Source organism: Mustela nigripes, chromosome 1 (genome assembly GCF_022355385.1).
Source record: "Mustela nigripes isolate SB6536 chromosome 1, MUSNIG.SB6536, whole genome shotgun sequence".
NCBI classification, from domain to species: domain Eukaryota; kingdom Metazoa; phylum Chordata; class Mammalia; order Carnivora; family Mustelidae; genus Mustela; species Mustela nigripes.
Genome location: NC_081557.1, coordinates 10,633,391 through 10,657,497, shown reverse-complemented (window position 1 = coordinate 10,657,497; position 24,107 = coordinate 10,633,391). Strand labels below are relative to the sequence as shown.

The window sequence follows — 24,107 nt, the reverse complement described above, 5'->3', positions numbered from 1 at the left end:
ATTTTAAAAAGTAGTAATACTTAAAATCTTACTTAAGTGATGATACATATTTTTGTAGTGTTACATCTTGTACATTTTGTAATGTTATTAATTAATATTATTAAATTCAAGCTACTTACCTAGATGAAAAAAAAAAGATTCCATATTCATGAAAAACTGAATACTGGAAGCTAAATTTGGATGAAAAACTGTAAGAGGATTGATCCTTTAATATTTCTAACTGGCAAGTGGCTAGAGGCTGTCACATCATGATTTTTAATTTAGGAAGATCTGATCTATTAGGAAACACCAGAGAATGACAAGGTAGTGTGTATAAATGAATACAAATTCTTCTCCTCCCTTCATCCATGTCCTTGCAATATGACAGTACAAATCTTCCAGCAAATGAATGGAGTGTGTTTCCTTACCTTCGAATATGGGTTGTCTCTGCAATTTGCTTAGGTTAGCATACATGATTCAGCAGAAGTTTAAAAAACATGTGTGAATTAGAGAAGAACCAAGAGCCTACCAACTGCCAGATAGGTGACTGAGGCCATGCTAAATCACCTACCTTTGGCCACTCCACCAAATGACCACAGATTCAGAGAAAACCTGGCACACAAGAGCTGAGCTCCACCAGACCGGTAGAACCACCCACATGACCCACAGAATTCTGAGCAAAATCAAAGGCTGGTGGTTTGAAGCCAATAAATTTTGGGGTGTTTTGTTCACAGCCAAAGCTAATAAAATCATGTGGCAAAAACAAAAGTTATAGGCTAAAGAGACACTATGTCTACCTCAAGAAGTAAATTCTTAATTCTGAGGGCCTGAGAGGATTTGTCCCTTACCTCCTAAAGACAGAGAACTAGAATAAGTATTCACAATACTTATTTGGAAACTAAAATGTCTTCACAGATCATCTAGCCCAGTCTGATCAATGTGCGTATATGGAATCTGAAACCAAGAAAGAGGATGTGACTTGTCCAAGGTCACAGTGAGTTCCTGACTGAACTAGGACTACTGGGCAGGTCCTCTGACCTCCAGTCCTGGGTATTTTACTCAATAACCTTGAGATCTCAACCAATCCTGAGATTCCATGACTCTGTGACTCTATGGTTCTACAATTCCAAGACAAAGCACAACAATGCCAGTGCTCCAGGCAGCCTTGGTACAGAAGAAGAACATGGTCTAGACTTAAGTACCATCAAGAACATTTTTTCCTTTCAAAATATCAACTGCACCATCATGGATTCAAACTCTGCACACAACCCTGTGTTTCTGGTATTTCCTCCAGAGATTAATGTTCCTGACTTGCGATCAACAGAACTTATAGCCACAGCCTACGATACGAGCGGCCCTTTTCCAAAATCACTTGCTACAAAAATGAAAATCTTAGGGGTAAGTCATATTTTCCCCAATGTATACTCTACTGAGGGTGTGCTATGGACTATTTGTGTTCCTTACAATTCATAGTTGAAACCATAATTCCTAAGTAATGGTGTTTGGAGGTGGGGCTTTTGGGGGATACTTGTTCATGATGATAAAGTCCTCATGAATGGGATTAGTGCCCTTATAAGAAGAGGTCATAGAGGTAGCTAGCTCTCCTTCCACTATGTGAAGTTACGAAAGAGAAGTTGGCAGTCTACAACCCAGAAGAGGTCTACACCAGAACCCAACCTTGCTGGCACCCTGATCTCAAACTTTCAGTCTCCAGAATCATGAGAAATAGATTCCTGTTTTTTATAAGCCACTCAGTCTATGAACCATGGGCTTAATCAGCCACCCCCAACAGGGTGTTATAGATATAACTTTGCAAAAGAAGTTGAACTGGGGATGGGGAAGAAGAAGAGGGAAAGAAATGTCTGGTGGCACAATGTTTCAAGGTAAGAGCTAATTCCAACTTTTATTTCCATCCAATTCAGGAAGTACATCTCACATTTCTAATCCAGTTATGTACAAGGTTCTACGGAGATGAATATGAAAAATGAATAAGCTGCAATTAAACTAAAAATCTCCAAACTGATGACCTAGGAGTTTTTTCCTAGTTAAGTTCAGAGAAAAGAAAGAGAAAATCAAGTAGAAGTCAACAGATCAGATATTATATCCTGGGTTACTGGCTCTACAGTTTTACATTTTCCCAATCAAGACTCAGAATTCAGTTTCACAATATGATATATTTTTATAGGTGGGGCTTTTGCGGAAAATCCCCTAATACTGTAAATGCTCATCTCTCCACACACTTCTCCATTTCATGACTATTAATTATTTTTTATTTACCAATCCTCCTTTCAGAAAATGCCATTCAGATGTTTAAGACTGTGATAGTGTCTATATCTTACAAAATATTTGTCGTTTCAATCCCAAGCCTTCAAGAGTGGAAAATAGAAAGAAACTGATTCCCCCCCCCCCCCGGGGTGGGGGTGGGGAGTAGAGAAAGATGGCCCATTGACATGCAGAAAAGGGCCATCAGCCTAAAGTGCTTTAGCATCTATTCAAATATAATTGTACTGAAACTCCTGCTAAAGAGTTCAAATTACTTTTAACAAAAATAGATTGAACCATGTCCAAAAATTTATGTTAGACACTACAGGGGTTATAGAAATAAATACAACCTAGTTTCTCTCATTGAGGAGAGTAAATGCATACTTTAGAAAGAATAAAATAACAATATTAAATACCACATTTCACAGTAGCATCTAATAAGAGCCATAAATGGTTGGGGGTGAGGGACAGGGGAACCCAGAAAGGGAACAGTCACTCCTATCTAAAAGCAATGGGGCAACTTTGTGGCAAATTTGGCATTTAATCTGAACACTAAAGAAGTGATGTAATTTTAATAAGTAGAAATGAAAAAGAAGGAGGAAAGCAGAGTATTCTAGACAGAGAAAGCATCCTGAGCAAAGAGCTCATGGTAGCATAGTTTGGGAACGACAAGAGAGAGCTGGGAGTGAGCAAATTAGACTTGAAAGCTTTAAGAGGATTAAAAGATAAACAAAGAAACAAGAAAAATCAGGATGGATAAATACACTGCAGTACATCTGTACAAGGGAATGTTATTCAGTGCCCGTAATAAATAAGCCAACAAGCCATGAAGAGACATGGAGGAACCTAAAATACACATTTCTTTTTTTTTCTTTAATTTCTTTTCAGCATAACAGTATTCATTGTTTTTTGCACCACACCCAGTACTCCATGCAATATGTGCCCTCCCCAATACCCACTACCTGGTTCCCCCAACCTCCCCCCCCCCCCCCCGCCCCTTCAAAACCCTCAAGTTGTTTTTCAGTGTCCATAGTCTCTCATGGTTCACCTCCCCTTCTAATTTCCTCCAACTCCCTTCTCCTCTCCATCTCCTCATGTCCTCCATGTTATTTGTTATGCTCCACAAATAAATGAAACTGTATGATAATTGGCTCTCTCTGCTTGACTTATTTCACTCAGCATAATCTCTTCCAGTCCCATCCATGTTGCTACAAAAGTTGGATATTCGTCCTTTCTGATGGAGGCATAATACTCTATAGTGTATATGGACCATATCTTCCTTATCCATTCATCCATTGAAGGGCATCTTGGTTCTTTCCACAGTTTGGTGACCGTGGCCATTGCTGCTATAAACATTGGGGTACAGATGACCCTTCTTTTCACTTGATCTGTATCTTTGGGGTAAATACCCAGCAGTGCAATGGCAGGGTCATAGGGAAGCTTGATTTTTAATTTCTTGAGGAATCTCCACACTGTTCTCCAAAGAGGCTGCACCAACTTGCATTCCCACCAACAGTGTAAGAGCATTCCCCTTTCTCCACATCCTCTCCAACACACGGTGTTTCCTGTCTTGCTAATTTTGGCCATTCTAACTGGTGTAAGGTGGTATCTCAATGTGGTTTTAATTTGAATCTCCCTGATGGCTAGTGATGATGAACATTTTTTCATGTGTCTAATAGCCATTTGTATGTATTCATTGGGGAAGTATCTGTTCATATCTTCTGCCCACTTTTTGATATGATTATCAGTTTTGTGTGTGTTGAGTTTGCGAAGTTCTTTATAGATCCTGGATATCAACCTTTTGTCTGTACTGTCATTTGCAAATATTTTCTCCCATTCCGTGGGTTGCTTCTTTGTTTTCTTGACTGTTTCCTTGGCTGTGCAGAAGCTTTTGATCTTGATGAAGTCCCAAAAGTTCATATTCGCTTTTGTTTCCTTTGCCTTTGGAGACATATCTTGAAAGAAGTTGCTGTGGCTGATATCGAAGATGTTACTGCCTATGTTCTCCTCTAGGATTCTGATGGATTCCTGTCTCATGCTGAGGTCTTTTATCCATTTTGAGTTTATCTTTGTGTAAGGTGTAAGAGAATGGTCGAGTTTCATTCTTCTACATATAGCTGTCCAATTTTCCCAGCACCATTTATTGAAGAGACTGTCTTTTTTCCACTGTGTATTTTTTCCTGCTTTTTCGAAGATTATTTGCCCATAGAGTTGAGGGTCCATATTTGGACTCTCCAATCTGTCCCACTGGTCTGTGTGTCTGTTTTTATGCCAGTACCATGCTGTCTTGGTGAGCATAGCTTTGTAGTAAAGCTTGAAAACAGCAATTCAGTAACATGGCAGGGTAAAAAGTCAATGTACAGAAATCAGTGGCTTTCTTATATACTAACAAGGAAAATACAGAAAGGGAAATTAGAGAATTGATTCCATTTACTATAGCACCAAGAACCATAAGATACCTGGGAATAAACCTAACCAAAGAGGTAAAGGATCTGTACTCGAAGAACTACAGAACACTCATGAAAGAAATTGAAGAAGACACAGAAAGATGGAAGACCATTCCATGCTCTTGGATCGGAAGAATAAACTATAAACTATAGTTTATATATATATAAATAGTATATATATATAGTTTATATATATCGGAAGAATAAACTATAAACTATAGTTTATATATATATAAATAGTATATATATATATATAGTTTATATATAAACTATACTGCCTAGAGCAATCTATACTTTTAATGCCATTCCAATCAAAATTCCACCAGTATTTTTCAAAGAGCTGGAGCAAATAATCCTAAAATTCGTATGGAATCAGAAGAGACCCTGAATCGCTAAGGAAATGTTGAAAAACAAAAGTAAAACTGGCGGCATCACGTTACCTGATTTCAAGCTTTAATAAAATACACATTTCTAATGAAAGAAGTCAGCCTGTAAAGACAACAAACTTTATGATTTCAACTATATTTCAACCATGTGGCATTCTGGAAAGGCCAAAATATAAAGACAAAAAGATCAGTGAGCCTGCTTCTCCCCCTCCAGCCCCCCTGCTTGTGCTCTCTCTCTGTCAAATAAATAAATAAAGTCTTTAAAAAAATAAATTAAAATAAAACCTATTAATTTAAGTAAAATGGTACATATGTACGGTAAATTTTGTTATGGATATTTTACCAACATTTGTTTTAAATGTGAAAAATAATATTTGGGGTAGAAAAGGAAACAACCAGGAAGGTAATCTGGAGCCCTAACTGCCAAGAATCTTATATCCATCCTTACTTAGACTTTATAATATTGACAAGTACCTTCCAATCTGTGAAATCAACAATGCACCTAAGGAGCTTCATAAAATGTGTATACCAAGTCTCCAGGCCTTGTTCCGGAGCTACTGAATAGGAGCTTTGAGGGAGTTGGCGGGGCGGGAGTTGTTGAAATCTGTATTTTGTAAACGTTTCTCTGAATTTGATAAGCACCAGATTCGGGAGCATTATTTCAAACAAACTGAGAGGAGTAACCAGATTGGTTCTGTTTTGCGATCTTACTTCAGCACTGACATAGCACTGGAATAGAGAGAAAGGAAGCTGGTGCAGAAAAGCCAGTTAGAAAACAATTTTAATAGTTTAGATTAATGGATAGTGACTCTTGAGTTGAACTTACTCAAATGGACTTGAAGAAAAGGATATTCTTCAAAACTCACCTACTTAAAAGTCATCGTTGCTATGGGAGTAAATGAGAGGACTCAGAGAAGGCAGGTGGAGAGTAGGAGGCAGAGAACAAACACTCACACATGGCATATCTTCCTTTCTCTATGTCATTCTCACCAGTCTTCCCTAGCAATCGTCAAACCACTGTTCTACTTTTTTTTTTCATTATTTGTTTTATTTTTAATTTTTTGAGGAATCTCCATACTCTTTTCCATAATGAAACATCTCCACCAATAATGCACCACATTCTCACCAGCATTTGCTATCTTGTCTTTCTGATGATAGCCATTTTAACAGAAGTGAGGTTCTATTGTTTTGTGATTTTGCTTTGCATTTCCCTGCTGCTTGGAGAGTTTGACATGGTCTAACCTGGGGATTCTATTCAGTAAGCAGAGGATATAGGTTTTAGAGGCTGAAAGTCTGTATCTCTAATTCTCAGGTGATCCTAATGTTGCCAATCCATGGGCTACATTTTCCAGAGCACTAATTTAGATCATTTTACCTGTTACCAAATATCAGATAAAGGAATCAAGAAAACACTTGGGAGCATCATAAAGGGGCTTCTACTATCCTTCCCCTATTTATAAAAGAAGGTAATCACCAAATCCTTTTAACCCAAAGAAGATTCTGTATATTTTTGAAAAGGAAACCTACCACTTGCTTTTTCCTTACCATGACTTATCCCTCTATTTATAGGCTATGCAGATCCTGTTTGGAGTGATGAACTTTTCTTTTGGAGTTGTTTTCCTTTTCACCCTTGAAAATCCGTACCCAAGGTTCCCTTTTATATTTGTTTCAGGATATCCATTCTGGAGCTCTGTTTTGGTGAGTATAGTCAACTGAGTTCAATTTGAAGCCATGACAACAGGGATACTAGGGAATTCTTAAATACCAAATGAGTTGCATTCAGTTTTAGGATAGGTTTTGAAAAGATAAAATAAAAATCAACTTTGTTGAAATCACTTCCCCATTAGTTCATCAGAGTTACTGATGTTCCATCATTGGGTTCTGAGGTGCCTTTGGGGATATGCCCATGGTCTTGATATCATTTGTCCATTCATTCATTCAAAAATGAGTTGCTATCTATTATAAGTCAGATACATAGAGGAAGGCAATGAGGATCCAAAGGTTAATAATACATGGACCCTCACTATGAAAGACAGTATGAAGTTTCCTCAAAAAATTAAAATGACCATATGATCCAGCAATTCCCCTTTCGGAATAAATCCAAAGACAATGAAAACCCTGTATCTGGACGACCATGCCCATAGCAGTATTAGTCACAAAAGTCAAGGCATGTAAACAAACTAAGTGTCCATCAAAAGATGAATGGATGATAAAGAAGTGTGTGCACACATATGTATATGTACACATATGTATACATACACATTACATATGTGTATACATATATGTATACATACATATATGATACATACATACATGATATGTGTGTATATATAAAGAGTTAAATTCTATATATAGAATTTATTATTAAACACTTTCTATATATATATGTGAATGCGTGCGTGTGTGTGTGTGTGTGTGTGTGTGTGTATGTAATACACAGTCATAAAAAAAAATAAAACAAAGAAATCCTGCCACTTGCAACAACATGCTTAGACCTTAAGGGCATTATGCAAGTGAAATAAGTCAGACAGGGAAAGACAAATACTGCATGATCTCACTGATATTTAGAATTCTAAAAAATTCAAAGAAAAAAAGCTCAGATTTAAGGTTACCATGGGCGGAGAGTGAGGAGAGAGGGAATGGAGGGTGGCAATCAAAAGGAACAAGCTTCTAGTAATAAGATAAATAAGTACTAGGGATACAATGTACAATAGGATGACTTCAGATAATGCTGCTGTATGATATATTTGAACATTTTTTAAGAGAGTCAATTTTAAAAGAGTCTCATCACAAAGAAAAATACTCTTTTTCTTTCTTTCTCTTTCTTTTAGGAGTAGAGGGTTGTAGCTATATGAAATAATTGATGTGAAGTAAACATGTTATAATCATTTCACAATATATGTAGATCAAATTATTATGCATCTGCCCTAAGCTTATACAGTACTGTATGTCAATTACATCTCAGTAAAACTCGTGAAAAAATAAACAAAAATAATAATATATGAGCCCTTCCTTCAGAGGGCTCTAGGTTCAGCAAGAAAACAGGTAAACAGGCGATTTAAAGGTAATGTGATAAATGACCTCACACAGGTGTAGAAAGTGCTCGTGTAAGGAGAGATGAAAGATCCGTTTTCTCTTTGGAGAAGTAAAGAAACAAGGAGGGCTTCTCAGATGTACCTTTGAGCTACACAGAGGCATTTATTTAATTTCATTCAATAAACATTATTTAAGCACCTGGTTTAGCGCCACAGAATGGACTATGTGTGGGAATTCGGGGAAAAGGCAGTTCTTGGTCTCAAGGTCTCTCAAGTAGAGAGTCAGATCATCACCACAGGGTGTGATCAGAGCAGTGACAGACACAGGAATTGCCAATGTAGGAAAGGCACCTACAAAAAGGAGGGGAGATGCCCAGAGACACTCCAGCTTGGCTGAGTTTTAAAGGATGGGTAGTTAATCAGGAGGAGGGCACACACAGAGCAAGGGTGGTAGGGAATGGTAGAGAGCAGGAAATGGCTGGGCACAAGGGATAGGGATATCTTGCTGCATGCCAACGGAGAACCATGAACAAAAGTCTCAAGGTATGGGAGAACACTTTCTATCCTGAGGACTATAAGAGTGAGGCTGAAGAAATACCAGGCAATGGGACTGGAAACATAAAAATACATGTGCTGTAGTCCAGTTTGGAAATTCTACCTGATAATGATGCTACCACATGAGACTCATCTCCATGAAAATTCTTGGGATTTTTTTTTTCTAGAATGCCCAGAATATTAGCTGGCAGGACACACTGGATTGCAAATGGGTATGAAGGATGTTTCTTATAAGAATGATAGAATCTGATTTTATTGGTTATGAATTGATTTGACACCGGTGTGGAATGATATCAAAGCTCAGTCCATAACAGCTATAAAAGGAAGGTAGATGAGAAAACAAGCCCAATAAAGCTAAAAAAAAAAAAAAAAAAAAAAGAAAAATCTCATGTTCAAACAGACCTTTAAGGCTAAAGCTAATTTCTAGTTCAATGTTTTGTCCACTACTCATTTGCGGACAATTTTACCAGGCATGTCACCCCGCTCACTGCTCTGAGGATCATGTGAACTAGGAAGGAAGGTATGTTAATGAAACACATAGAAGTTTATTCTCTGATAACACTTCAACAGCACTTAAACCCATTACTAAAATGTTTATTCTTTTTAATAGTTCATTAATTCTGGAGCCTTCCTAGTCGCATTGGAAAGAAAAACCACAAAAACTCTGGTGAGTTACATTTTCCCCTTCACTAAAAATTTTTAACTTTGAAGTAATTAATTCTAGCATTGAAATGAATTTGGAATATCATTAACTCACTATAATTCCACAAACTATCAAGTACTGATACCAATCAACAGCATTGGTCTTTTGTCCATAGGATCATAAAACACCAGTTCCAGAAGAGCTTTCCAGGTCATCCAGTTTCTTATTTTATATGTAAAAACACTGAGGCACAGAATAAAAGCCAAGTTCCTAAGCCAAATGGTAAAATGGGTCTCAGTATTCCAGTAACTCATTCATTCATTCTTTCTGTGTTGTCAATCGCTTTGAAAAGCACTAGTTTGACTTGCATGATGGGTACACTGTGAAGACAACCTCATTAAAAATAATTTATTTAATGAAATAAACCTTTTAAGCAGAAGTTCAAAATAAATAATACAGTGTTAATGAATGCAGAAGGTACACTTACAGGTAAATTATAAGTAGAATATTTTTACTTCTCTCAAGGAATCAAAAATGTGAGATATTAATAAGCCAATAAATTATTTCCAACACAGGAGTTCTCCTGCAGTTTTGAAATTTAAGGAAGAAATAAAATTGCAAAGAAATACAATGTTTAGTTAAACAGAGTCATAAAACAAAAATGTAAATAGGTCATGACTTTTACCAGAGCATCAAAGTGCAGTGCAATGTGGCTATGCCTAAGAGTGCATCTCTCCCCACAACTAAATGGGAGTTAACTTAGGTATAGATTGTGGGGGATGGAAGGGTTATTGAAGGTTCAATGGATTCCCTCATTCTCTGGCTGACAGCCTGAAGCCAGAAGAGGTGAAGTGTCTCATATATGATCACACAGTTGCTTTGTGGCATTGCAATGCTGTGCCTAAAATCCTCTCTCCAACCTCCCCCACCATTGCTTCTTGTCTGTAGACTCAGTGTTATGGTCTTCATCTCTTTCAGGTGAAACTGAGCCGACTAATGAATTTTCTCAGTGCCCTGGGAGCATTAGCTGGAGTCATTCTCATCACATTTGGTCTCATTCTAGATCAACACTTCTTTTGTGGCTATGCTGGGACAGCTACTCAGTGTGAGGCTGTTGCTACTCTATTCATTGTGAGTATGCTGCAATTTTATGGCGAGGAGTAATGGGTATAATCATAAAGATTTATTAGCATCTAATCAGCAAAATACAAACACTGTTGCTGACACACGTGTTTTCTTTTTGCTTACAAACATTTATAGAAATCATAATATCTGATAGGTTGTATCAGGCATTGTGAAATAGAAAAATAAACACCTTACAACTCCCAACTTCAGGAGTTCACAGATGAGTAGAGAAGATAAAACATGTACAACAATGAGTATAATATAAAAGGTAGAGTGATACAGGAAGAAAAATGCAGGTACCGCAGTATGGTAGCAATTCATAGTCCCAGATATATGTTAGAGTCGTAAGTGGAATGTTTTTATGGTTTTAGTTTTGGCTTGAATATTTAGACTGGGCTTCTGATAAAACATAGTATATACTGAAAACAGGCATTTATTTCTGTTCTTTCCATAACACCACTATGATTAGTTTAAGGGAATGTAAAAGATGTAAATCTACATGGAGAGAAAAATTAGTCATCAAGATCCATCAAGATTTGTCAGGAAAGTTGGAATGTTATCAATCACTTAAGGAAAAGGGAGTATTCGTAGAAGTAAAATATCCCAGTTGCAAGAGCAGATATCCCTTCCTCATCTTTTTCCTGTACTTAGAAGGAAAACATCTTGTCTTTCATCATAAAGTATGATGGTGGCTGAGGGTCTTTTAGATGGATTTGATCAGGCTGATGAAGTTTTTTCTCTTTCTAGCTTGTTGAACATATTTTCCAAGTGTGTTGAATTTAGTGAAATGCTTTTTCTGTATCAACTGAGATGATCATGTCATTTTTGTTCCTTATTCTATTGTTATGATGCATTTGCACTGACTGACCTTTTTATCTTAAATAAACCTTACATTCCTGGGATAAATCCCACTCAGTCATGCTGTATAATTCTTTTAATATGTTGTTGCATTCATTTTTATGGTACTTTGTTAAAGATTTTTGCATCTTTATAAGGGATATTGGTCTATACTCATCTTTTCTTGTGATATCTTTGGTTTTTTGTGTCTGGTTAATATTGGCATTATAGCAGGAGTTGGAAATTATTGCTTCCTTTTATACTTTTTCGTAAAGTTTGAGAAAAATTATGTTGAATTTTCCGTAAACATCTAGAAGTCTTCACTGGTAAAGTCTCCTAGGTCTGGGCTTTTCTTTCTGGGAAGTTGTCTTCTTTTTTTTTTTAATTACCTGTTATTAGTTTATTTAGTTTTTCTATTTATTCTTGGATCAGTTTCAGGAGTTTTTGTCTCTTACTGTCAGCTTAAGTGAATGAAGGAAAATGATAATACAGATTTTCAAGAAGGCTGTCCTTGTAGTGATGTGTTAGTAGAATTGTCTACCAATAATCCAGAACCTTGAATTAGCATAGAGGAGATAAAATAGCTAAGAGTATAAGCCCATCATCATCAATGGCATTGGTCATTATGAGGGAGTTAGTTTTGTTCCAGTCACCTTGAGTGGAAGTGTTCTAGTTCCTAATTCTGAGAAGTTTGGGCCACATATGTATTAGATAGTCCTATATTTTGGACCATTTACTTTTGTAAAGTTTCTAGAGGACAGCAGCTTAATGTCTGTAATAAGTGAGGTAATGGTGGTGATGGTGGTGCTGATTTTAGTAAGATCTCCAGCAAGGCTCAAGTGCATTCTTTCCCTGATGACATCTCCAAAATAACCAATCACCTACCTGAGGTCACAAAAAATGATTAAGTAGATGGCTGGCAAGGAAAAGTAATCCACATCTGCTAGTGGAAAAAACTGCCAAATTTATTATATAATCAGAGTTATCAGAACAAAAGTCAAATCATTTGCTGAGATATAATACAGAATTTTGGAGAATTTAGTCAGTGATTACCAGGAAGTAAGAAGGTAACAGGGACAGTGAAGGCCTTGGAAAACCCACCCCTGCCTGCTGACACAAGAAATCAGCAGCCTCCGACAGGTAGAATATGTGAAGAGAAGTCTCTCCCACAGCCAATTTCCTACATATAGACAAGACTGGAAAAGTTTCTTAAAAGATTTTAATTAGTGAGGGAAATTGGAAGGGGAGGTGAACCATGAGAGACTATGGACTCTGAAAAACAATCTGAGGGCTTTGAAGGGGCGGGGGGTGGGAGGTTGGGGGATCCAGGCAGTGGATATTGGAGAGGGCACAGATTGCATGAAGCACTGGGTGTGGTGCAAAAATAATGAATACTGTTACGCTGAAAAAATAAAAAATTTAAAAAATAAAAATAAAAAATACAATAGTTTTTAAAAAAAGATTTTAATAAGTAATCCAAGATAATGGTTCTAGAAAGGATATTGGTCAAAGAGACACTTATTAGTCCTGGTGGCTGGCTAACAAGACATAACTCCTTTCCCAGGATTTATTTTTATAGATACACAAAAATATAGAGAAAAGGCAGATAGACAGGATGGTTAGTGGCAAAGCTTTGGCAGACCATCTTTTCCTTCACCCCTACCCTACCAAGGGGAAAATAAACAAGAATAGATATGAAAGGATAATGAAAAAGTCCTGGGAAACCTGATTCCTAGGACAAATAAAATGACCCTATCTAAAAGTGCTAGACTTGCCTCATCAACATAGATCTGCAAACCCTGGACAGGGTTGCTCACAGGCATTCAATGGAATAGGCACTAAATGAGTCAACAGACCAGAACCATAATTATGAGGAGTCTAACTAGACCTCTCTGGGGCCTCTGTGACTGTTTAGCACCTTCAAAGACCACCAGGAATGGTGGAACTTTGGTGGGCCACCATTGCAGTTAAAAGCTGAATTAATTAAATTGGCAATCAAGGGTGAACATAGGGTCTCAGACACAATAGGGGGAAATGGAAAAGGGCATTTATAAGATTTCTTCAGTTGGAGGAGTCATAAGGTAACTTTGGGGGAGAGTAACAGTAGTCTGGAAGGAAATTGGTTAGATTTGTGAACTAGATGAGTTGCAGAATCAATGATCTAATTTCTTGAAAACATGAATTCACATGGAATTAGCATAAAAACATCTCTCTGTGGCCTTATTTTGAACATAAAGCTCTGAAACATCTTATGTTAAAACCTTGAACTTAGATATTTGGTTTTGCATATCATGCTTTGGTACACTTTACCAATTTGCTGACTCAAAGTGCAGTTATTTTTCAAATCATGGTTTCTTTTCACTATCAATTCTCAGTAATCTTAACTAAAACTGAAACAAACAAACAAACAAACAAAAACTATGAAAATCACCAATAGAAAAAGTAGAAGCAACTGGACTGATACCTAACTTCTCAAAAGCAATAATAAAAGCCAGAAGACTGAACAATATCTTCAGTGTCCTGAAAAAAAAAAATAACTACCAACCAATAGCCTCTATTATTCACTACCCATTATTGCGATGTGTATATATATATACACATACACACAAACACACAATGGAATATTACTCAACCACAAAAAAGAACGAAATCTTGTCATTTGCAATGACATGGGTGAAGTCAGAGTGTACTACGCTAAGCAAAATAAGTCAGAGAAAGACAAATACCATATGATTTCATTCATATGTGGAACTTAAGACACAAAACAGATGAATGAAGGAGGGAAAATAAAGAGAGAGTCAAACCAGGAAACAGTCTTCTAACTACAGAGAAAAAACTGAGGGTTGCTGGAGGGAAGTGGGTGGGGGATGGACTAAATGGGGGATGGGAATTAAGGAGGACACTTGTGATGAGCACTGGGTGTGATGTGTAAGTGATGAATCTACTGCTAAAACCAATATTACACTATGTGTTAACTAGAATTTAAATAAAAACTTGAAACAGAAAAAAGAGAAGAAAAAAAAATCTTACAAGAATGAAGTGAGGGGCGCTCAGTGGGTTAAGCCGCTGCCTTCGGCTCAGGTCATGATCTCAGGGTCCTGGGATCGAGCCCCGCATCGAGCTCTCTGCTCAGCAGGGAGCCTGCTTCCCTCTATCTCTCTCTCTGCCTGCCTCTCTGCCTACTTGTGATCTCTGTCTGTCAAATAAATAAAAAAATCTTTAAAAAAAAAAGAATGAAGTGAAATTAAGAAATTTTAGAGATACAAATACTGAGCTTGCCTCCTGCAGACTAGAATTAATGGAATAAAGAATGAACTCCAGGTAGAAAGAAACTGATAGCACAATGAGATGCAAGGAATGAAGAACAAAGAATGAGATAAACATGTGGACAAATACAAGTGAATACTGCTTGTGTAATGCAGTACCGATAATATATATTGAGATTAAAAATAAAGTACTTAAAATACCTATAAGTAGAGAAGGGAGCAAATGGTACTTACTTTTGTTATTTGTCTTTGCTAAGGACCTGAGTTTCCCTGAGAAGAGGGTGAAGGTTTGAAGGATTTTAGACTTCAATATGTTTTGTTTTTTTTTAAAGATTTTATTTATTTATTTGACAGGGAGAGATCACAAGCAGGCAGAGAGGCAGGCAGAGAGAGAGCAGGAAGCAGGCTCCCCGCAGAGCAAAGAGCCCGATGTGGGGCTCGATCCCAGGACCCTGAGATCATGACCTGAGCCGAAGGCAGTGGCTTAACCCACTGAGCCACCCAGGCGCCCTAATATGTTTTAATAATTAATGGTATCATCAAAAGTAAAAAAACTAGAACTAAGAGAGATATTTAGTCTATTATACCCAACAATGAAGAATACACATTTTGTAACACATGCCAACAGAAGATGACTATATATTGGTAAACAAGACAATTCCAGAATACCAAAGGCTGAAGTCCTAGTGCATATCCTATGCAATAAAACAGTAAACAATGATAAAAATAATTTCAGCCTGTGTGGTTGAATATTAAGAAGTAGGCTTCAAAGTAATTATTGAATCAGGGAAGAAATCACAATACAAAGTCCCTCAAAAACTTGAGGGCAGAAGGTAAAGCAATAGTTTTAAGGCAATTCATTGTTCAAAAATGCAGAAACTATAAAATATGATACTTTGAAAAATAATGGCCCAAATATTAATCTCAGGGATTAAAGGAGAGAAAATTAGCCCAAAGAAAGAAGAACAAAGGAATATATAACAATGAGAGCAGAAATAAATAAATAAATAAATAAATCATGTACACATTAGAAAGATTCAAAATAGCCAATGATTGGTTTACTGAAAATACTAGCAAAGAGCATTTATAGGAATAGTAAAATATACAAATCCTTTTTTTCTGGTTATGACAGAGTAACTTAGAGCAGCTCTCTAGTAAAAATCACTTTTATTTAAAGCTTATTAAAATAACAAAAAATTTCCAACTGTTTGAATACAAACAAAAGAAACCAGGGCAGCCAGGATTTAAAGTGCAAGGATCCTGTAAGAATTGTACATGTTGAACTAAACCCAAAATTCTCCTCCACGAGTTATTTGCTGACACCTAAGATGTGCAGGATAAAAAGATCAGACGCTAAGTATATAGGAAGCTAAGAGGCTAAGAGACCAAGAAGAGATTTTTGGCAGCCAAGAAGAGAATTGCAGACACACACACATTGTCCAGAGTCTACCAAGAGGAGGAGTGGAGTCTGGTAAACATCCACAAATTTCACTTCTGAAGAAAGACTACACCCTAGAACTAAGGACAAAGGAAACAGACCAGCCTCACGAAACTGAAATTCATCCATGAGTTATTTTGATCATGGTAACCTTCTCCTAATCTGTCTAATGGAAGAAAATTAATTCATCCCCAGAGGAAGATAACATAATTTAGGATTTCTACCATTTTTTTGCATATTACATTTATAATTAAGTATAAAACAAAACATAACAAACTAGTCATACCAGAAAATAGGACTGAACAACTGAAAAACAAAAACAAAATAATCAGGGCATGTGGATGGCTCAGTAGGTTAAGTGTTTGACTCTTGGTTTCGGCTCAGGTCATGATCTCAGGATCCTGGGATTGAGGCCCACTTCAGGCTCTGTGGTCAGCGGGGAGTCTGCTTCAGAATTCTCTCTCTCTCTCTGCCCCTTCCCGCACTCTCTCTCTCATTTTAAGATAAATAAATAAATATTTAAAAAAATAAATCAGTGATAGAAACCACTCAGAGGTGACCCAGATGATAGGGTCATCAGATATAAACTTGACAATAAACATGGCTGTTATTTCTAACAGAGAAGAGAACAAGTCGAAGAATATTATGGGAGACTGACACCCATTAGAAAGAAGTCATTGGAATTTATAGAACTGAAACTAAGCCCTCAGCGGATAGGGCAAACCGTGTATTAGACACTTCAGAAACACACAGGGAGAGAATCAGCATAAAATACAAAGGCTAATCCCTAAAGAGAAAAAAATGATATAAAACATATGGAGAAGAATGGAAAAAATGTGCCCTATATGCAACTGAAGAACTACAAAAGAGAAAATGAAAATGTAGCACAGGCCAATGCTCACAGAGAGAATGGCTAATGATTTTGTAAAGGAATCAAAGACAGGACATGAACCACAAACAGGAAAATACAAGGAAAACTACATACAGCACACGATATTCAGATTTCTGGGGGGGAAAGTATATAAAGAGCAAAACGTAAAAAGAAGCTGGGGTGGGGGTAAACACAATCAAAGGGACACAGGTGAACTGATAGGGCCAGAAAACAGTGGAATGACATTTTAAACTGACGAAATAAAATACTGTCAATCCAGAATTCTACGTCCAGTGAAAATGTTTTTTAAAAGTAAAGTTGAAGTAAAGATAGCAGACTAACAAAAACTGAAACCAATTGGTATTGGAAAATTAGTCCTCAACACAGTAATTACTAGTCCTGAACATAAAATACCGAATCAGTAATCAAAACCTGCTAGGGACACCTGGGTGGCTCAGTGGGTTAAGCCTCTGCCTTCGGCTCAGGTCCTGATCCCAGGGTCCTGGGATCGAGTCCCGCATAGAGCTCTCTGCTCAGCAGGGAGCCTGCTTCCCTCTCTCTCTCTGCCTGCCTCTCTGCCTACTTGTGAGCTCTCTGTCAAATAAATAAATAAAATCTTTAGGGGAAAAAAAAAAAAAACACCTCCTAAAAGAGAAAAGTCCAGAACTAGATGGCTTCACTGGTGAATTCTACGAGAAATTTAAAGAAGAATTAATTCCAATCCTTAAACTCTTCAAAAAAAAAAAAAAAAATAGAAAAGAAGGATCCAAATTCATTGTATAAGCCCAGGACTACCCACACCAAAACCAGACAACTACACTACAAGAAAAGAAAATTGTAGGACGATATCCCTGATGAACATATACACAAAAATCCTGTACACATTTGTTAGCAAACTGAATTCAATAATATATTAAAAGTCTCATACACTATTTCTTTAAAGAATGTATTTATTTATTTGATAGAAAGAGAGAGACAGTGAGAGAGGGAACATAATCAGGGGGACTGGGAGAGGGAGAAGCAGGGTCCCTGCTGAGCAGGGAGCCCGATGCGGGGCTTGATCACAGGACCCTGAGATCATGACCTGAGCCAAAGGCAGATGCTTAACAACTGAGCCACCCAGGTACCCCAAAAGTCTCATACATTTATCAAGTGGTATTTATTCGAGGAATGCAAGGATGGTTCAACATACAAAAATCAATAAATGTGATATGCCACATCAACACAATGAAGGATGAAAATCATATGACCATCTCAATAGATGCAGAAAAAGAATCTAACAAAATTCAACCTGAAAAAATTTAAATTCTCAACACACTGAGAGAAAAAGCATACCTCATTATAAAGGACATATATGACAACTCCACAGCTAACACGATACTAAACAGTGTAAAGCCAAAAGATTTCCCTCTAAAATCAGGAACAAAACAAGGATGCCTAGTCTCCTAATTTCTGTTCAACATAGTACAAGAAAACGGAGTACAGAGCAATTGAGGGAAGAAAGAAAGAAAAAAGGAAGGGGAAGGGAAGAAAACAAAGAAAAAGCATCCAAATCAGAATGGAAAAAAGTAAAAATATCTCTGTTTGCAGAGGACATATTATACCTAGAAAACCCTAAAGACTCTACCAAAAAAAAGAAAAACTATTAGAACTAGATTGCAGGATATAAAAATCAATATACAATTTAGTTTCTTCAATAAATGGTATTAGGAAAATTAAACAGCCACACACAAAGAAAGGGAACTAGACCACTATCTTACACAGGATACAAAAGTCAATTAAAAATAGATTAAAGACTTGAATGTAAGACCTAAAACCATAAAACTCCTGGAAGAAAACACAGGTAGTAAACTATTTGATATCCATCCTGGCAATGATTTTTTTGGATTTGACACCCAAAGTAAAAGCAATAAAAGCAAAATAAACAAGTGGGGCTACATCAAACTAAAAAGCTCTGTACAACAAAGGAAATCACCAATAAAATGAAAATGCAGCCTATAGAATAGGAAAAAAATATTTACAAATCATATATCTACTAAACAAAATACATAGAGTTTGTACAACTCAAGAGCAAAAAAAAAAAAAACGAATAAAAAATAAGCAGAGGATCTGAATATACATTTTTCTGAAGAAGGCGTAACAGATGGTTAACAGGTACACGAAAAGATGCTCAGTATCATGAGTCATCAGGAAAATGCAAATCACAACCACAATGAAATATCACATCTGTTAGAAGGCCATTATCAAAAAGACAAGAAATAACTCGTGTTGGAAAGGTTGTGAAGGAAAGGGAACCCTTGTGCACTAGTGCTGGGAATGAGAATTGGTACAGCCACTATGGAAAACAATATGCTTCCATATGTTGAGGACCCTCTCCTCAAAAAATTAAAAATAAAACTACTATAAAATCCAGCAATTCTGCTTCTGAGTATTTATCAGAAAGAAGAGAAAACACTAACTCAAAGAGATAGGAATATCTTCATATTCATTGGAGCATTATTTATAACAATGAAAACATGGGAACAAGCTAAGCATCAATGGGTGTATATGTGGTACATTTACAATGGAATGTTATTCAGAATGCTATTCAAGAAAGAAGGAGGTCCTACCATTTGCAACAATGTGAATGAACTTTGAAGATATTATGCTAAATGAGATCTCCACCTGGCTAGATGGAGGAAAACAAATACTGTACAATTATCACTTACATGTGGAATCTTAAAAAGCCACATTCATAAAAACAGAGTGGAATGGTGGTTACTAGGGACTTTCGGGTGGAGAATTGGGACAGATGTTTGTCAAAGAATACAAACTTCCAATTGGAAGATGAAAATGTTCCAGAGCTCTAATGCACAGCATTGTGCTTGTTGCTAACGATACTGTACTATTCAATGTTACAAAGAAATGAGATCTTAAATTTTTCCTATCACAGAAAGTGGAATGATAATCACATGACATGAGAGAGGTGTTAGCTAATGCCACGATGATAATCATACTGCCACATAAAATGCTTGAATCAACAGACTGCATGCCTTAAACTTACACAATGTTACATGCCAATTACATTTCAATTTTTTTAAAAAAAAGGAAAAGGAAAAGGAAAGGCACAGAATGGGAGATAATCTCCTCAATACATATATCTGACTGGAGACCCATAACCAGAATATATGAAGCACTCCTGAGTATCAATAATAAAAAGACCAAAAAAATTAGTAGGACTTGAAGAAACACTTCACAATAAAAGATATGCCAACAGCCAGGAAGCATGTAAAAATGTGCTCAACATTATTAGTTACCAGAGGAATGCAAATTCAAAATCACAATGTTTGTATGAACACCTGAATGGCTTCAATGAAAAGGACTGTCAAAACCCAACATTGGCAGGAATGTGAAACAAATGAAATTCTTACACCTTTTTGACAGGAATGTAAAATAGCTCCACCACCTTGGAAAACTATTTGGTAGTTTTTATCAGCTAATCAGGCCCATTTTATGTCTCAGCAATATGTACAAAAATGTTCACAGAAAACCTATTTGTAACAGTTAAAAACTAGGAATAATTCAAATGTCTATCAACAACAGAGTGGCTACAGGAACTGATTATTCAAACAACGGAATATTACTGAGCAACAAGAAAGAAAACAGACTACTGATACATGCAAGAGCATGGATGAACCTCAGTCCACTAAACTGAATGAACAAATTCAGATACAAAAATGAAGAGGGAAAGTTATTAAATGGTGTTAGAAATCAGAATAGTGGTTGCCTCTGAGTGGGGAGGGGCACTGACTGGGAAGCGACACAAGCAAACTTACTGGGGTGATGGGAATGTATAATATATGTTGATCTGGAAATCAAAAAAGGGTAAAATACATATATATTTTTTAAAAAGTGGAAAATATTTGTAAAGCAGATAATAGCAGTTTCGATGCTTTTACGTACAAAGAAGGAATATAACTGACAAAAAGTCAAGAACACAATTTAAAAAATGGACGAGATTATGAGGAAGGAATTTACAAAAATGCAAATGTGGTGGCCAAATAGACTCAGAGTGAGGCTCGAATTCATTAGTAGTCAGGGAAATGCCAGTTAAATTAATAGTGGACAAAGATACATTCATTAGATTGGTAAAAATTAAAGCTATAAAAATTTTCACAGGTAGGGAAATTGTGACAATGATGTTCTGTGTGTCGGTGGCAGAAATCTGAAATGTTACTACCATTTTGGAAAGCAAGGAGGTGTTTACTTATATGAAAGATATCCAAGTAGCTGTCTCCATAGCGATTAAACACCTACATATAAAAGCATATGAACAAGAACGTTTATTGCAGCACCATTCAGAGCATTAATGAACAAACACAACAGAAGAGGAGGAAAGGGAAATAATTTCCAGTCACTAAAGAATAAATGAATTATGGCAACTATACCATGAGATATTATGCGGCCATTAAAAACAATGTGACCCTAAAATAAACAATATTTCAATGTATACTCAAAACATAGATACAGTTGCAGGACAGAATATTAACCATATGGACCTTCACAAACTTTCACAAACATTCACTGGCAAAACACTTGTGTGTCCAGCCTCTGGGCTCCTAACAAGGTGTGTATCCTATTCATACTCCCTGTTGCCAAGCTGAAAGCATTTGAAAACGGCCTCTAGCCATGATAAAAAGAACAGAAGATGGTACTATTCGCCTATGCTTCTTTCTTTGTCTTTTTCTACATGTTCCTCTTTTGCCTGTACCTGTAGGGTTTTTCCCCTCTTTTCCTTTCCTTTTCAGTTCTGCTTCTATTTTTTTTTCCTATTTCTTAATCTCTTTCTCCTTTAACAGACCAATTTGTAAAAATCTTTTAATTTTTTTATTAACATATATTTTTATCCCCAGGTGTACAGGTCTGTGAATCACCAGGTTTACACACTTCACAGCACTCACCATAGCACATACCCTCCCCAATGTCCATAACCCCACCACCCTCTCCCTACCCCCCTTCCCCAGAAACCCTCAGTTTGTTTTGTGAGATTAAGAGTCTCTTATGGTTTGAACAGACCACTTTTTGGAATTATTTCTTTGTATTGTATATATTCATGAAATGGGGCATTTCCGGCATATGATATAGAAAGTGGATTGCGTTGCCTGACTTTCTCTAAGAAAATAATGTGCTGTCCTGAGCTGTGCTGTGCTCTCCTGTGCTGCAACAGCTGTATGCTCTCGTGATCCTTTACAAGAGTCAGATATACCTGAGACATGCAGGAGAAAGCTTTTCTTAACCGGGAATTTTTATCTCATTGGCTTCAGAAAAGCCATTATTGTGCTAATATCATGATTCTTCTTTTTCCTTCTTCTTCTGTTACAGGGAATTTTGATTATGTTGATGGCCTTCAGCATTACTGAATTATTCATCTCTCTGTCTTTCTCAGTTATGAGGAGACCTTTTTATTGTTGTGACTAATGGTGCTGAATATGACCGTGGGAATAAAGATGTGCTATAATATCATCAAGAGGTGAACTATGTTTGTGAGAAAAAGTCAGAAGGAACATAAAATCTTAAGGCTGGCAACTGTGGGAAGCCAAGGGGAGTGACTTAAGAGAGGGGGGAATCTGGGAACATTTTGGCTGATAAAATAAATCCTGCCTCTTTGCAATGCCATCTCTTCCTCTCCCCAAGTCACATCGTCATCTTGGTGTCACCTCCTCTCTTAGTCATTCATGCTCTGAACTGAAGGGCAGCAATGCAGTGTTGCCACTATACAGAGTGATGAACCAAAGAGCACAGTGTGGAGTGACATCTCCTGCTGATTTCTTCAAGACACTACCTAGTGGCTCCTATACCATGGTTGTGTGCAAAAATCAGTTGGCTGGAAGAATGGCTTGGCCTACAGATTTTGCACTGTTACTGCAAAATCATCAATGTGAGTTACTCATAACAACTAAAATAGTAACAAGGAGGGCATATATTGGTTAAAGCCACTATAACGTTCCAGGTACTGTGTTAAGTGTTTTTTGTGTGTGACTCACCGAACCTCACAAAAAGTCTAAGAGGTAAATTTTATTACTATACACAGTTCATGGACAAGGAAGCTGAAGCCTAGAGAAGGTAAGCAAAGTGCCCCAGGTGACAAAGCCTACAATGGCAGAGCCATGATGTCAACAGGCAAGTCTGGCTCTAGATTCCAGGGTCTTAATCCCTACAACAGCATACCAATGTCTCTTAGACTCTTGGTCTCAGAACCCCTTTACACACAAAAAAATTATTGAAGTTTCATTACACATTAATACAAGTAAACTTTTATTAACATAACAGTTATTTTCCAAAATAAAAAAATATGAGTGTGAAGAGTGGCACTGATACATGGTTTTATAAATCTCTTTTTGTAGCTTGCTTAACATTCTTTTTATTTTTAGTTGTTTTTAATTATGGTTTCTTTACAAACAAACGCACACATTTAATGTATATGTACTCCCCTGATGGCCAGCACCATAACTGAGCATATCCATCAGCTCCAAAATTTTCTTGTGCTCTTTTGTGGGATTTTGCTTTTTCGTTTTTTCATGAGAACACTTAAATGAGATCTATCTTCGTAACATATTTTAAAGTGTACAATTCTGTAGTAGTAACTAAGTACTCTGTTGTACAGTAGATCTCTAGAACTTACTCATCTTGCATAACAAAAACTTTATACCCATTGAAAAACAAAGGCCAATTTAACTTTACTGCACATTCAAATCACCGGAGGAAATTTAATAACCCACCCCCCACCTCCAAATGTACCAGACACCACCCTACAGCAGTTAAATCAGAATGTGCTGAGAGTTACAGAAGAGTGGAGCGATGGGGTAACTGGGTGATGGGTATTAAGGAGGAAACGTTCTGGGATGAGCACTGGGTGTTACATGCAAAATCAATCGTTAAACACTACAACAAAAAACTCATGATGTACTTACTATGTGCTGGTTAATTGAACATAATAAAACATAAAAATAAATTTTAAAAAAGAACGTGGTGAGAGCCTGGCATCAATAGTTTTTAAAGATCTCTAGGGGATTCCAATGCAGAGCTTCTCTCGAGTGTAACAGAAGCCACAAGATTCTGGTAACTGCTTTTGCATTCAGTCTGATGTGACAGCTCGTGTTCTGTAGCCTGTGGAGATGACTGCTGTAAACTTGTGGAAAGGGGAACTAAAGTTCTGGTATTATTAGAAGAGCTGTTTTGAGGTCACAGACACCCTAAGAGAGCCTCACGGACTCTGGGAGATTC

The 24,107-nt window shown here is 36.9% G+C and overlaps 1 protein-coding gene across 1 annotated transcript; it reads left to right on the top strand.

Annotated features, from left to right (window-relative positions):
• Positions 1-1,224: 1,224 nt before the first annotated feature.
• Positions 1,225-22,301, top strand: MS4A5 (membrane spanning 4-domains A5). The gene is made up of 5 exons (XM_059411304.1): positions 1,225-1,377; positions 6,644-6,772; positions 9,275-9,331; positions 10,286-10,438; positions 22,206-22,301. Exons 1-5 carry the CDS (start codon positions 1,225-1,227, stop codon positions 22,299-22,301), a joined length of 588 nt encoding a protein of 195 aa, XP_059267287.1.
• The last annotated feature ends 1,806 nt before the right edge of the window (positions 22,302-24,107 follow it).

Excerpts from the sequence above, each read along its gene's own strand:
- MS4A5 (XM_059411304.1), top strand. The coding sequence starts at position 1,225 with ATGGATTCAAACTCTGCACACAACCCTGTGTTTCTGGTATTTCCTCCA. Across the intron at positions 1,378-6,643 it reads CAAAAATGAAAATCTTAGGG|GCTATGCAGATCCTGTTTGG; the intron begins GTAAGTCATATT and ends CTCTATTTATAG. Across the intron at positions 10,439-22,205 it reads CTGTTGCTACTCTATTCATT|GGAATTTTGATTATGTTGAT; the intron begins GTGAGTATGCTG and ends CTTCTGTTACAG.